Source organism: Nannobrachium achirus (genome assembly GCF_963921795.1).
Source record: "Nannobrachium achirus genome assembly, chromosome: 8".
In the NCBI taxonomy this organism is placed as follows: domain Eukaryota; kingdom Metazoa; phylum Chordata; class Actinopteri; order Myctophiformes; family Myctophidae; genus Nannobrachium; species Nannobrachium achirus.
Window position 1 is genome coordinate 46,416,474 of NC_137817.1, and position 15,246 is coordinate 46,431,719.

Below are 15,246 nucleotides of genomic sequence, written 5' to 3' on the forward strand. Positions count from 1 at the left end.
TACGATAATTTGACCCTCTGTACGATGTACGATCAATAATTCCAAAAATGCCCAAATGTACGATAATTTCGGCATATCATCAAAAAGAGCGTGAATTCACTATTTTCCTTGGCTGCTGATCTGGGATCTGGTTTGGCTTCTCAAAATAAGCCAGGAAATCAGTCAATCTGACCCTAGATCTGTACTGGCATTAAAAAGGCATTAAAAACACTGGTTGCATCTTTCCAGACCAGTTTCAGGCTTTTATTTGTGTAAGCTCCAAGAAGTTGCCTGCCTCCACACAGCATATCTGATGCGTTTTTGTCACGCAGGAGTCTAAAACGAGGTCGTTTCTTACACTAAAGACGCATTTTTTTGTGAAATTACGTTTTTACGCGAGTGATTTCTCTTTTTTTGGCCGTGTACGATAGTTTCATGTCAAATACGATAATTCTGAGCCTCCGGTACGATAATTCAACATTTCCCATCTGGTAACACTGGGACAGCAGCACATCGTGTGGAACATGGCGGACTACGACAACTACGATGACCGGGACCGGGCTTATGGCAGCTTCGGCGGGGGAAGAGGGTGAGTGGAGCACCGCAGCGCGCCGCACACGACCGGAGGAAAAACGCGTCCGTGCGGGGGTGGAAACCGCGAAACGCCGCGGGATAATAACGCGTTTGCGCTGCGGGGTTTATGGAAGCGTCGCAGCGCCCGGGCCGGCGCTCCCCGGGCGGCGCCTATGCGGCATGGCCCGGCCGAGGTGAATGGGAGGGCGGCCGGGGAGCGCTGAGAAACACCGGGGCCTCGCGCCGCGCTAGCCGGGGCCTGCTAACCCGAGCTAGCATCATATACAACACTTGCACACACAGACACAGTTATGCAGAAGAAGAAGACCCATGAGGGTTTGACACAACAACATTTAGCTTTTATTTATGAACACTTTGCTTAACCCGCCTCCCGGACATGCTGTGTGGGGTTCGCTGAGGATCTGGTCCGCGGACCACCAGGTCTGGACCAGGTCTGCTGCAGCAGGAGGAGGAGGAGGGGGACCTCTTGGGAGAGCAGCTTGTGAAGTCCAAACCACATGGTTTTGGTTGGTGTCAGACTGGACGGTGTGTGTGTGTCTGTAATGGCGGAGCCGTGCTGTTGCTGCAGCCCGCTGGCTGCTGTGCACGCGTCCTGCAGGTGAATCCACCTGTCAGGCGGTGCTCAGCGGCGGGGAGGCTCTGTGGAGCAGGCTGCGTGCATGTGGATTGTGGACGAACGCGTTTAGAAGCATGTTTACAACCAAGGTGGGGGCTAACATGCTAACTGCAGCAGCACCCTGCCTGCAGGTCGGGCCTCCCGCCGCCCTCCCTCCATTAACCACCCCTGCTGGGACTGTTTGGGGTGGGGGAGTAGGGGGGTGGACCCCCCCCCCCCGCCCCCCAGGAATACAGGTTGTCCGACACACATCATGGCAGTCTGGTATGATATCTGATTATTGGTTATTATGTCATCATAATAACTGGCTATTGACTTGTCCCTCCCGAGTAATGCCTGGCCCAAGGGGCTCCAGGCAGTGTGTGAACCACCGACCAACCTCAAATTGACACATCACAGGTTTTACAGGTGTTGACAGAGTGAGGGAAATGTCTTAGTCATACAAGCAACTGTCGTTTGTAGTTAAAAAAGAAAAGTTGAAAGAATGGAAGAGAAAGAAACAAGTAAGACGTTATGTCACATTATTTGTCTCGTTAACATATATTGTAGATATCACAATCATAAAAGCAATGTCATGGTGCATCTTGTGTAGAGCATATTGAAATTTGTCAAATTCAGCAAATGACAAACAAAATGATATTAAAATGCACACACAAGCAACAAAATGTTTAGCTTGTAATGTGTGTGTGTGTGTGTGTGTGTGTGTGTGTGTGTGTGTGTGTGTTGATGCTTGTTTTTTGGTTGTGATGTTAGGTTCGTCTTCAAAATAATGTTGAGCTTTATTCATCTCCAGTGGGCATTTTCATAGTCCTCTGCCGGTGGCATGCTGTTGCCTGTCTGGTTAATATTAAGCGAGTGTTATTGAATTGCGGGACAGGGTTTCTGTTGTAGTTATTGTGCATTCAGAGGGTTTCTTTCTGCATTGGTTGACGGTTGACTTAGAATAGTGTTTTTCAACCTGGAGTTTTGGTCACCCTTGGAGGAATTCCAAAGATCACAAGGGAGGGGGCACCCGCTGGCCTACTGGTTCAGGCATATACCACATAGGCTCAGTGTAGCCTGATAGCGTGTTGGGGGTTTGAGTCCCGATCCCGACTACCTTTGGTACGTGACACTGTCACTCCCCTTGGCTTCTCTCTCCCCATTTCCTGTCAGTCTAATGTTCTATCAATAAAGGCATAAAAGCCCCAAAACATATCTTTAAAAAAAAGAGAGATCACAAGGGAGGAGGGGAAGGAGGGTGCATTGGACCTTAAAAATATTTAGCATAAATGAATCGTCACTTGCTTTCATCCGCTGTTTGCCTGTTAGCTTGTTGTCATACAGACTCTTAACTCCTGAAGCACAGTAATAACAAAATGTAACCATGTTTCAACCAGACATTTGGGGTATGTCATATTTTGAAAATGTGGAGAGGGGCTAATGTGAAAATAGCACATCTATTAGCCTACATAACGTGTCACATTCTGACATGTTGTGAATTTGTAGATATGCTATTTTCACTATTTGCCATATAAACATGATATAGGACTAAAGTGTGTGTGTGTGTGTGTGTGTGTGTGTGTGTGTGTGTGTGTGTGTGTGTGTGTGTGTGTGTGTGTGTGTGTGTGTGTGTGTGTGTGTGTGTGTGTGTGTGTGTGTGTGTGTCTGCATGCATGCATGGACAACAGGTTTGGTAATCGCCTGCATGATGCAATGATTTTATGTAAATAATTATCTATAGTACAACACTGTAAGCAACACAACTGCAGCTAATAAAATGTATAATGGGTGTGTCAGATTTCGGTGTGTCAATGAATGTACATTGACTGTTGTAGACTTATGTTTTCTTTCTTTTTTTACCAGTTAAGTGGCCTTGTGGTTAGCATCTGTCTGCCCTGTGGTTGGGGTGTCAGGGGTTTTGTTCCCTGCCAAGTCATACCAAATACTATAAGAAATGGTACCTATTGCTTGGCACTCAGCATCAAGTGTTGTATTGGTAAATCCCTCAGACATGCTAGTGTCATGTCCAAGGGTGTACTACTTGTATGTCAAGCTGCCTCACGCTAAAGAAACAGGAGATGGGCTCCTGACATATGGGCCACATATAGGCTCCTTACTTTTTACTTGGTGACTGTTTGCAAGTTGGCAGTTGGCACACCCATGGCTACGGTCACGCCTAATTCTAACACAACCTGTATTATTGCGTTGCTTACTGCCCTGCTGCTTTTTATCTGCTGTGTTTTTTAAACAAATGTCAATCAGCATAGGCTTCATGACACTTTAAAGACCAGCTGCATTGGCTTTTCTCAACCAATATTGTGACGCAGTTTCCTGGTAAAATAGGAAGCTGGGTGCTTCTCAGCCAATCACAGCGATGGTGGGCTTGGGTCATTCACTGACCTAATCAGTCAAGCACAACACATTTAGCTGATGGTCTCATCCCCCCAGGCTATGGAACGTAAACTGTGGAATTTATTTTAAAACTTTGCTCGCACCCTGCAACCAGGCAGTGCTGAATGAGGTTTAGCTTACTGACACTTAATAACATAAACATTAAGGTGCCGTCCATACTAAAATGATCTTGTGTGATTCCACATACGTTTTTAATCATTTAGACCTTTCTGCCACACGGAGCCGCCGTTTTGGGTGCCCGATATGCACATCTTTGAAACTGGCGCCCAGAGTGAATAAATCTGAAGATGCCGGCTTTGTGTCTCCGTCTGTACAACGCAATACGCATATTTCCTGAAACAATTACGTAATGGCACAACCTCGCAAGTGGCGAGCAAACATAATCATATTTGAGAGACCCCACCCTGACAAGCCTCTGAGAGGCGTTGTGAGCTTGTAGATCGTCTATTTTCACATTGTTTGCCTCTTTCTTACTTAAAGGGGGCGTGACACGGCCAAAACAGCTAATTATGGCTATCAAATTAGCCAATTTCTTTAATGATGTCATGTACCCCCATATTAAATGACCCAATCAAATTAATTTATTGTAGTTACTGTACTGAAAGTAGTACTTTCTGTACCGAAATAAATTAATTTGATTGGGCTAATATGGGGGGAGGGGCGGAGTCGATTATCCATATCATTATCTAATGAAAATGCCCCAAAAAAAGCTGTCCGAGGTGTCTTTCCGACTTTCTAAACCAACTTTAAAACTATCAGTTCTAGGGGTAAAAATGATATAGCATTCGCTATAAAATCAATGGTTTTTTAGATAAAAAAGTACATGTCTTCTTCAAAAAAGGTGTACGAGGGTCAACACGCTTCTCCCCGTCTATGCGACGGTTTTGTCGGCCATACCCTGCTGTCTCTTGCCCTAACCTTACCTGACTGGAGCACCCGGGACACCGGAGCAACCGTAGAACGAGGGACCAGCGATCTCCTCCTCCTCCGCAGAGGAGGTCCGCGGCTCATACACTCTGTGTGTGTGTAGCCTGTGTGTGTGCTTTCTCGCGCGCGCGCGCGTGTGTGTGTGTGTGTGTGTACACACACAATAGCTCTCGCAAATAGCCGTGCGGTGCAGCGCTAGCCGCGCTACACGCTAACAACAAGGTTGTGCGCGGCACCGCACGACGGACGAAGTATACATTGCGCGGCACCGCACGACGGACGAAGTATACATTCACTACTAACTGATACGGCCCCGCCTCCTTTTCAGACTGTTTGAAGAAACACCACGTGACCTACTGTATCATAATGTTAATTTTCGGCCGGTGTCGCCACTCCTTTAATATATGACACTTTGGTGTTATAAAGGTCTTACATTTTTTATTTTAGAAATGGGCTGATGCCTGTATACACACTTATACTGTATGTTGATTTGTTTACTGTTGAATGAGAAAACAATGTTGCACATTTAAGCTAATCATCTGCCCCCCCCCCCCCCCCATAGAAAATCCGCCTGGATTCACAATTCTTGATTATGTTTTTGTTTGTTTGTGTGCGTGTGTGTTAGGCCTCGTGGAGGTGGGGGTATGGGCGCCCCCAGGAAGCAGAAGGAACTTCCCGAAGACCCTCCATTCACAGCGTACGTGGGCAACCTGCCCTTCAACACGGTCCAGGGGGACATCGACGCAATCTTCAAAGACCTCAACGTCCGCAGTGTCCGCCTGGTCCGGGACAAAGAGACAGACAAATTTAAAGGTCCGGAAGCATGCGTCGTGGTCATGATAATGTGTCATAATGGATCGCTTAATTATTTGCACTTTTTTTTTATATACATTATATTTATAATAGTTAAAAAATTCGATTTATTAACCGATTATATTAGAAAATAAAACATTTTACAGTTTTACATCAAAAACATCAACAGTCTTGGTTACTGTTTCTTCTCTTACTGAATTTTCTTTGTTTTACAGGATTCTGTTATGTAGAATTTGATGAACTGGAGTCTTTAAAAGAAGCTCTGACATATGATGGCGCAGTGAGTACTGTGTGTGTGTGTGTGTGTGTGTGTGTGTGTGTGTGTGATCATTGAAGTCAAGGCCAAATCTCCATATTTTGCTCCATTTATTCTTGTACAATAAGGGAATACCCTATTTCAAACTATGACGGACTTCTTTAAAGCTAGGCTGAAAACCCATCTTTTTTCCTTGCATTATGGTTCCCCCTAGTTGTACTCAATGTGAGTTGACCACCATCCTGGTCCTCCCTACTTTTTACTGATCTGCACGGTTAGTATTTGACCATGCATTGCATAGCACATTTTATTTTATTGTCTTTGTTGTTTTGCTACTGGTGTTTTTTTTGTATCATTGTTTTTATAATGATCTTTTTTGCTGTATGTAGGGCTGGGTTCGGTAACCGCCGTACCGCCGTATCGCGGTATACCGCGGCCTACCGCGGTGTCAGGGTCCTTACCGCGGTCAAAAAAGAAAAAAAATAGGCTATTTTTATTGAGAACGAGCGAGTTTTAAAACGGGGGAGAAGCGAGGACCGCATGCGCTCCATGCCGCTCTGCTCTGGGCCGTGTACCACACGTTGGAAGCCGCCCACATACGTCACTCACACACAGACCAGCACAGTGCACGCAGGGCAGTAGAGTAGTACGGACTGGAGCACAACTCTATGACGGAGCAGCAATGCATTGCAGCATAAACTTTCTCTGTAATCCACTCGACACAAGGATGTTAATACATACCTTGTGTTGTGGCATATCTTTTTTTATTCATACGGATTACTGGCGGAGCGCGGGCCGCGTGGACTAAACCGAAAATGAAACTATTTTACTTTCTCCACCGCGTCGCACGTTGTGCTCCGTCCAGCGGCGCGTCGGCGATTTTATAACCTTTTCTGTCAAGTCTTGTAACTAAAACCTGTATATAGCAGCACTCAATCACTGCGATTTGAGAGTTGAGACGTGACGTGAGTTTACAGAATCACTGTACACGATCTGACTACCCTTCCTCTTCTGGTTTGTTCACATAGCTGTTTGTGTCTGAAAAGCCCAAGTAGCTAGCCTACGTTACTATGGTAACCCGACAGTGCAGATCTAAAAGCTCAGAACGCATCGCGGATGCGATGTGTTGTGAGCTTGTAGATCTGCTCCTTTGAAAGCCAGACCCGCTGTGCTGTACGGAGAAGTATAACTCGGGCAGTCAGGCTGTGTCGCCTCTCCACTGTGGATAGGCGACTTTTGGGAAGATGATTGCAATATTTTGGCTTATCGCCGAACCTTAATTAATAGATACGGGGGTGCGGTAATTACCGCAGTACCGGCGGTAAATGGGAAGACGGTAATCGCGGTAACAAAATGTCCATACCGCCCCAGGCCTAGCTGAAGAATGTTTGAATGAATGTTTTTATATATATATGTACTGTTGTGAAGTGCACAGAGACCCCTTGGGGTGATGATTGCACTATAAATAGCTCATAGCTTAGTTTTGATTTAGTTTTGATTTATTCCTCAGTGAAGAAAGCTAGTCGACTAAGACTAAGATGGGACGATTATCGTTTATCGTGATATAAACACTCACAATAATCGTATCGTGGAGATTGAAATTGAAATTATGCCCCATTCACCTTTTATTTGCCAATCTGCATATCTGGTACCACTTAAATAATAAGTGGTACCCTCTATAATTGGTAAAACGGACCTGGAAATAACATACTTTTTTTCACTCTCTACCAAATGTGACGCGTTGTGAGCTTGTAGATCTGCTATTTTTTGGCAAATGTTCCACCCCAGGATAATGGATTTGGGGGATATTTTTGATTGTCTCGATAATATTGTCAATCGCAATTCTTTTTGGTCACAATAATCGTGACATGGCATTTTCATCTCGTCCCATCCCCAGTTGCTAGGCGAGCGATCTCTCAGGGTGGACATCGCCGAGGGACGGCGACAGGAGCGGGGAGGAGGTGGAGGCTTTGGATTCCGCAAGGATGACAGAGGTACTCATGATGACAACACGGGTAATATATGAACTCTTACAACTATATTCACTTCACTATTAAAATAGCTATAGCTAGATTCACTCACGCACGGTGGTGGGCACGGTGGCGGGGGGCACGGTGGTGCAGTCGGTAGCGCTGTCGCCTCACAGCTAGAAGGTCCTGAGTTTGATTCCTGCTGGGGTTGGCGAAAAGGGCCTTTCTGTGTGGAGTTTGCATGTTCTCCCCGTGTCTCCTAGGGTAGGTGCCCTCACAAAAAAAACAAAAGAAAACATGCAGTAATCCTGGTCCTTATACTGCCTCCTCCTGGCCAGCCGGGGCTTCTGATGAAGGGGAGAGGAACTGGTGGAATAACGTGTACCTTCAAAGCGCTATGTCCTACTGGGGAAACTCCCCCCCTGTCAGGTGAAAAAAAAGCTGCTTGGACTCCTCATGCATAGAAGGAAGCATGAGGTCAGTCCGTTGCTCTCCCCAGGTGGGCAGAGGGAGTGTAGCGACCAGGATTACATTCGATAATTGGCACTGGGAGAAAAATGTGTTGCAAAATCGTGGGATAAACTAACTAGTTTATTAGAAATTAGAAATTCAAATTGAAATGCCAGAGAAATTTCGTTGACTTATTGTTATTATTATTTTTACTTTTTAAACATTTTAAAATCAACATATTAATTTTTGATAGCGCTATAATAGGCAGTGGCTCAGGGGTAGAGTGGCCGGATGGGAACCTCGAGGTTCCCAGTTCTATTCCGGGCTCCCCCAGAGTTGTCGAAGTGTCCTTGAGCAAGACGCTGAACCCCTAATTGCTCCCGATGTGCAGGTTGGTGCCTTGCATGGTTTCCTCTGCCATCGGTTTATGAATGTGGGTGTGGGTGAATGTAATGCACATTCCATGTAAAGCACTTTGGATAGAAATCTATGAATTAATGCACCATTTACCTGTTCTGGTTCAGTTTCCCACAAGTTCACAAGATTTGAACTGGAAACGCATGCATTTCCACCTGTTCGTAGCTCGTATCAAGTAAAGCCATGGGAAATGGGAAACTATTCTACAATCTCCGAATGCTATATAGAGTCTGGAACTACACCTCCTGAAATCCAAGCCGGATACTCATATTCAGAACAGTCTGGCTACGTGAGACCATGGGAAACTGAATAGGAACAGGAAACGTGTTTGCCACTTACCTGGAAACCTGGGACTACAAGCATGCTCAGAGCCTAATCCTGATACCTGGTTCAGGGCATCAGCTGGGGCATATAATGTTACTGTGTTAATCCTAACATAACGCTACAGTGTTACGTCTAATATAACTTCACTGTGTTCACCCTAATATAACGCTACAGTGTTCAGTCTAATTATAACCTTAACTCTTTTCAGACTAATATAACATGACGAGTGTTCAGTCTAGGGCTGGGGCTTTATGGATTTGTTCTCATCGTGGTGAAAAAGCAATGTGTCCAGACAGTCCGTGATGATAAATAAACAATGATTAGAGTGTTTATGGTGAGCTCACATTTCATGTCGCACACTATATGCACCCAGGGGTTAAAGTTCTTCTCAGTCCTGGGGACTGATTTGCAGATCCACACAAAAACATAATAAAATAAATAAGGGGAATGTTGTAGCGATGACTTACAAAGTTAGATATGAGTATGTGAATTGGCCAGACTAGCAATAGAATACAACAGAACTTCAGAAGATACTTCTCTAAAATGAAGCATGGATTGGCACACACACATTCAGTGAAGGCAGTTCAGAACTTCAGGGAAACACCCCAAATATCGTTTCAAAAATCTCATATTGGGACATGGTCTGAAAATAACCCCCCCGCCCTCCTCGGTTGACCAGGGTGCCTCTGTGCAACCTGTGCACCTTTGTGAAAACCTTGTTATAATAAAGGTAAACAAACCTGGTCTTTTATGGTGTGGTGGACATTTGGGGGGAAGGAAAGACATTTTACCTGAGCTTCATGTTATCAGATCATCAGCACAGACTTGGAGGACAGTTACTTCTCCTAACCTGCATTCTTTTCCCCCCGTCTCTGTACTGTAGTGGTTCTCAAAGTGGGATCTGTGGACTGGGGTGTATTTTTGGGCTTGTTGATCTGTAGTTTTCAAGTAATGTTATATATTTTAAACATTTTAACAACATAGATCTTGTATCTATGTTGTTGTTGTGGTCCCTGGCACAATCTTGGGTTGCACGGCCAAATGCAAATCCATAATTTGGGGGGTCCTTGACATGACAATGTTTGAGAACCACTGTTGTACTGAGAACAATATGACTAATCCTTACCTCTACAGCCTGTCTGCTTGGCATCAGAGACTAACCGCTTTGCTTCTTATTACTCATTTCTATACAGGTTCTGTCCTTCTAATCCTCTCCAACTCTATTGGTTGATTGTAATCTTTCTGATATAGGATTTGAACATTATTCTACAATTTCACTAAATCTGGGTAATGTCTCCATAATAACCTCTTTGACTCATTTACTGCCATTAAAAAACGGCAGGCGAGTTTCTTAGATTTTAACGCGGGCGCGTGCGTGTCTGTCCATCATGCACGATTCGTGCGCACGTCATGGTCCACTCGTGAGCGAAAAAATCTGTAAAATCCATGCCACGTTTGCTGCATTAGCTCCAGCTTTGTCTAACGAGGAAGTGAACAGAGGATAGATTGACACAGAGAAAGATGTTGTCCCGCCCCCCGTTTCCGGCCCTCTGTATCAGTTTCCGGGCCCCAAACAGGAAGCACTGTTTTTGGAGTACTTAGAAACCGGATTTCGGCGATCCGATTTTTTATTGTTTTGAATTAAATCGAATTAATCTAATAGCCCGGGAAACTCGGGCCTTTGAATTAGACCTCTGAATAATTCAGATGAAAGACCTAATGACATAAAAAATATGTTTTTCACATTTTTAGAACATATCCGTGGTCATAATGAGGACATAACTAACTAATACAATAGATGACAAAACTCGTTGGTGTATTTTCGTCAAAAGTCGGCAAAAGTCTAATCTCGATCACTACAGTCAAACGCAAAAGCACTGTGATTACTTATGAATATATTAATGAATAATTATGAATCATCAATAATTGATCTGTGTGATTCCCATACTACTTGTTCCGACCTCCACTCGCACCTGATTTTCATTTTAGAGATACTCGGGGCTGATACTTGGGCTGCTACGTTCTTTATCTTCCGTAACTCAAAACATTTGAGGTGAGAAATGTGCAATGCAGTAACATAAACGATCCTCAGCACTGCCCCTCTCTCTCTCTGCCTCACGCTGCACAACTAGACACAAAAAGCTGCGCTACCATGCCAAAACCCAAGGGACAGTCGAGTGAGGCACAACACGCCTCCATTCCAAAACTTAAGACAATATGTTGATTATTTTTATGCTGAACAGAGTTTGGAATGACAGTTTTGTTCTCAATTTGAACGTGTGTATTGTCTTTTAAAACAGACTAGTTAATGCTGTTTGTCTGTAGGACAGTGTTGTTTGTCCCGGTAGGACGGACGGACGGACAGACAGACAGACAGACAGAGTACTGAGACTGCGTACATACAATCTATGACAGTTTTTTGCCTAGTCCCGGAAAAGACGTTCTGTGATTGGCCAGTAGTCACTTTGATGCCGAACCCTCACCCCAAAACGTGATTTACGATTATGTACAATTATGTCCCTATCGGGACAGAACTCGGGCGGCGCTGAGTCAGCTGAAGTAGACTTCGCAATGTTTGGCGGTGCCTCTCAAGTATGCTTCAGGCGGCGCTCCTGTGTCGCAGACAAAAACTATACTTTATCTGCGAAACGTAAAAAGGGGTAAAAATGGACAGTTCTTGTTCTTTCATTTCAACCAATCAGAAGAACGTATGGGCGATCCTTTGTGAAACACGGTCACACTGAAAAATTGTCACTCGGACCCCTCAGTGTGCCATTAGCACCACTACAGGATAGCCCTCCTCTCCATCTAACCTCTCCTCCAGGAGAGGTCCGCTTCCCTCTTTCCCGTGCTCCTCTGGTGTTAACCTAACATTGTTACCTGCAGGTAGAGGTTCTCGTGGAATGGGTCACAGAGGAGGTCGAGAATCCAGAGATGACAACTACGACCACTCAGGAGGTGCGATGATGTTGCTGCTGCTGCTAATATAACAGCAATCACATGCTCTCTCAATCAGGCAACCAGGCACTCCCGTCTGGTTTTTGAGGCAAAGCAAGGTGCTCCCCGGAGGAGTGCATGTTGCTAGCCATCAGCCAGATACTGATGGTGGGGTTGATTCAATAAGTATAATCTAGAGGTGTACAGAGTTGAATCAATAATCAATTTTACAAACCAAATTTTTGCATTTAGCAGACACTATCCAGAGCAACTTACCAGTGTGAAATGAGTATGCAAATAAATCGATTTAGTGCTTCAAAGAAACTAGAATACAAGACAAACTTAACATTCGTGGTCAAGCACAAAAAAGTGAACAAGTAACCAGTACTAGTAAGTACAACTTGGAGGTGTGTAGAGTGGCTATTGTAATGAGACCTTATTCTCAGTACAATAGCCTCACAATCACTTCATGGCTCAACAAATAGATTTGTGAATATTAGGATAAAGATGGATGAAGTGAATTCTCCCTCCTGGCTCACAAGCTGTGACATGAACTCGCCCTTACAGTAAGGACTGCAGACTCACTCCTGATTTAGGTAAAAGGCTGAGTAATGCCATACCTTTCACTGCCATGTCCAGATTGTGAGCTTGGTAGATAAAAGACTGAGGAGGACATATATTAATGTCCCTTTTATCTAATTGTTGTTTGAAAACACTGCCACATGTTTCGCTTCAAAATGACAAGGACAGCGCAAGGCAAGGTGTTGGTTTTAAACCGGGGATTAAAAAAAAAAGGTAAAAACAAATGAATGAATGGAAAGAATTGCAGAGTCATGGAACAAAGAACCTTGTAGTACTCTCTGCCGGACACCTTTTTGGATAGTTGATGGATAATAGTGAAGCACTAAATAGATTTCTCTGCACTCTACTTACAAGTCTATTTTACCCTGTCGATTGTTGACCAGGGTTCATGACGGGCGCCTGCTAAATGCCTGCAATTGCAAATTGTAATTTACTCGCACTAATATTCAAGTGATGTGGTAATCATCAAGATATGAGTTCATATCGTTTCATATTATCGATTAGAATGTATTCTCTAGCACTAGGATAGCCCTGTCAGTTAATTAAGAGATGCCTCCCTCCAGGGGGCGCCTTGCCACCTGTTTAAATTAACCAGGTTGTCCAACTGTTGGGACCTGAACTGAACACAACAGGGTGTTAGACAACTGTAGAAAACAAAAAAAACGAACACAGTCTGTATATAATGCAGTTTGCTGGGTGCTCGGATTCACAGTAAGAAAGTCTGAAGTCCTTCTGGTACTTTAAACGTGTTTTGACGTCAAGCCTTTTCTGAGCGCGTAAGTCTTTCTCACCGCAAGGTTTGATGCCGAAAAGCGTCCATAAATGCTGTCCGTGCATTTATGTATTAAAAGTACCAGAATGACTTGGGAGTGCTGGCTGGCTATTACTTTTTAAAATAACAACTGAACACAACAGGTTTAAAAAGGCAATGAACACAACCGTGTGTTAAAAGACAACTGAAATCAACAGTGTTAAAAGACAACAACTTAACAGTATTAAATGACAACTGAACATAAGACCATGAAATAACGGCAGGGGTTCGAAACATCTGTAATTATCTGACCTGTGAGTCTGTTAAAAATGGTATTGGTATTTAGTTATTATGTACTAAAGTCAATTTCTGCTTTGAACGACAAATGTGTCACTGTCACAACATGTCGCGCTGCCAAGTGTCTGGGTTACTTGGTTTTGATCGTTTATACTCTCCGTGACCCGCTGACGGCGTGTCCCCATACAAAATGTAAACCAGGAAGTGGCTGTAGTCTTGTGCATCTTTTTGTTTTTCCAGAGGTAGGAGGTGGTGCAAAGGTCGTTCTATCACAACACAATTTATCATTTTGATGTCATTTTTTTCCCGTTCTACACTTGTGGCACGAAGCATAAATTGACCTCAACCCGCAGCAGCGTAATGACTGCAGAGCCTCCCAAGTGAGCCAGTGACTCCCATCTTACATTTTTTTAATTTCAGCTTTTATTAACGACCCTGTTCCAGGTGGATCGTCTCTCCAGTGCCTCACTCAACGTTCTCTTGACTCTGACCTCAACTAGTCTAACCACGCTGCTGTCTCTGTCCGCCAGGGGGAGGAGGAGGAGGGGGCTTCAGAGACGATAACTACGGCCGAGGTCGAGGAGGGGACAGTCGGGGCGGGCCAGGTGGTGACAGGAGGGGAGGAGGAGGAGGAGGAGGAGGAGGAGGATCGATGGGGGGCCGCTATAGAGACGGACCTCCCCCACGCGGAGGAGACACAGACTTCCGAGAACCTTCTGCTGGTGACAACTTCTTACTACTAATAATTGCACATCTGCGTATATCAGTGATTCCCAAAGGTTTTCATGCCAAGGTTTTCATGTGTATTTGGCTGTGGGCCGTATTGGTTATGGAAAACTGTACCTTTTCAATCCAGGAAAGCATCTCTGTCATTTTAGTTGTTACTATTATATTGTCACTGTCGGGCAGTAAGTTGTTGCACAAACGTATTTATGGTAATTATTAGATTTATATTTTGTATTTATGACATTCCTTTGAAAGATTCCCCCCCCACCCTGAGCACTAAGAGTTGAGGCATTACATTTTGTATAATATGGTTTTATTGTGAAAATAGCAGATCTACATGCTCGTTGTGAGCATGTAGATCGGCTATTTTCACAATTTCTGCCTCTAATATTTGACAATTTGGCCAATGTTTGATTTGTCATTTTATAGGAATTAAAAAGTCCTTAAATTGTCATTTTAGGAATGTGCATATACCCTCTATACACTTCAAAACTTTATGTTGGTTTGTTTACTGTTGAATGAGAAACCATGTTGCACGTTAAGTTAAATCATCTGGGGACCCCTCAAAAATAATTTCACAGGTTAAGAACCACTGATCTAATCTTATGTATACCGATGGTGTGTATGTGTGTGTTTTGCAGAGGAACGCGCCCAGAGGCCGCGGCTGCAGCTGAAACCTCGCACGGTAGGGGCTCCGCTCAACCAGGTGGCCAATCCCCAATCCGCCATATTCGGGGGCGCCAAGCCCCGGGAGGAGAAGGAGAAGGAAGGGAAGGAATAAGAGACTTTGCTTGGGCCCTCCCTGCTGCTGTTGGGGGGCGGGGCAGGGTAGTGGGAGGGGGAGGGGAGGAGGAGGAGGGGTGGGAGGGGGGGGGTTGATGATGATGATGATGATGGTGGTGATGATGATGAGGGGGGACTGTATCATGGTGTGTATGGATTATAGATAGAGGACTTAAAAAAAAGGAAGAAAAAAACACAAAACAATTAAAAAGAAAATGATGCCAACGGGAAGGAAGGCCAGTGGCTCCGCCTCCTTCTAAACAGCTGATTAGACGACAACAACTCTCCTTGTTCTTCTTCTACTAATACAAATGCCACTTCCTGTTGTTTTTTTCTTTTCTTTTTTTTCCCAGTTTGAGCAAAACTATTCTTAAGAGGGAATAAAAAACACAAAATAATCACACACATAATACAGTATACACAGTAGATA

The 15,246-nt window shown here is 44.4% G+C and overlaps 1 protein-coding gene across 2 annotated transcripts; it reads left to right on the forward strand.

The window, feature by feature from the left end:
• Positions 1-475: 475 nt before the first annotated feature.
• eif4h (eukaryotic translation initiation factor 4h) lies at positions 476-14,838 on the forward strand. 2 transcript variants are annotated; one of them, XM_080732345.1, is made up of 7 exons: positions 476-568; positions 5,136-5,323; positions 5,539-5,603; positions 7,477-7,594; positions 11,627-11,698; positions 13,853-14,029; positions 14,675-14,838. In XM_080732345.1, the coding sequence occupies exons 1-7, from the start codon at positions 504-506 to the stop codon at positions 14,812-14,814; spliced, it is 825 nt and encodes a 274-aa protein (XP_080588471.1). In that variant the 5' UTR covers positions 476-503; the 3' UTR covers positions 14,815-14,838. The 2 variants fall into 2 exon arrangements, with proteins under 2 accessions (XP_080588471.1, XP_080588470.1); XM_080732344.1 differs by lacking the exon at positions 11,627-11,698 and having other exon boundaries at positions 13,838-14,029.
• The last annotated feature ends 408 nt before the right edge of the window (positions 14,839-15,246 follow it).

Coding starts and splice junctions, on each gene's coding strand:
- eif4h (XM_080732345.1), top strand. CDS start 504: ATGGCGGACTACGACAACTACGATGACCGGGACCGGGCTTATGGCAGC. Junction 569..5,135: donor AGCTTCGGCGGGGGAAGAGG/GTGAGTGGAGCA, acceptor CGTGTGTGTTAG/GCCTCGTGGAGGTGGGGGTA. Junction 5,324..5,538: donor AGAGACAGACAAATTTAAAG/GTCCGGAAGCAT, acceptor TTTGTTTTACAG/GATTCTGTTATGTAGAATTT.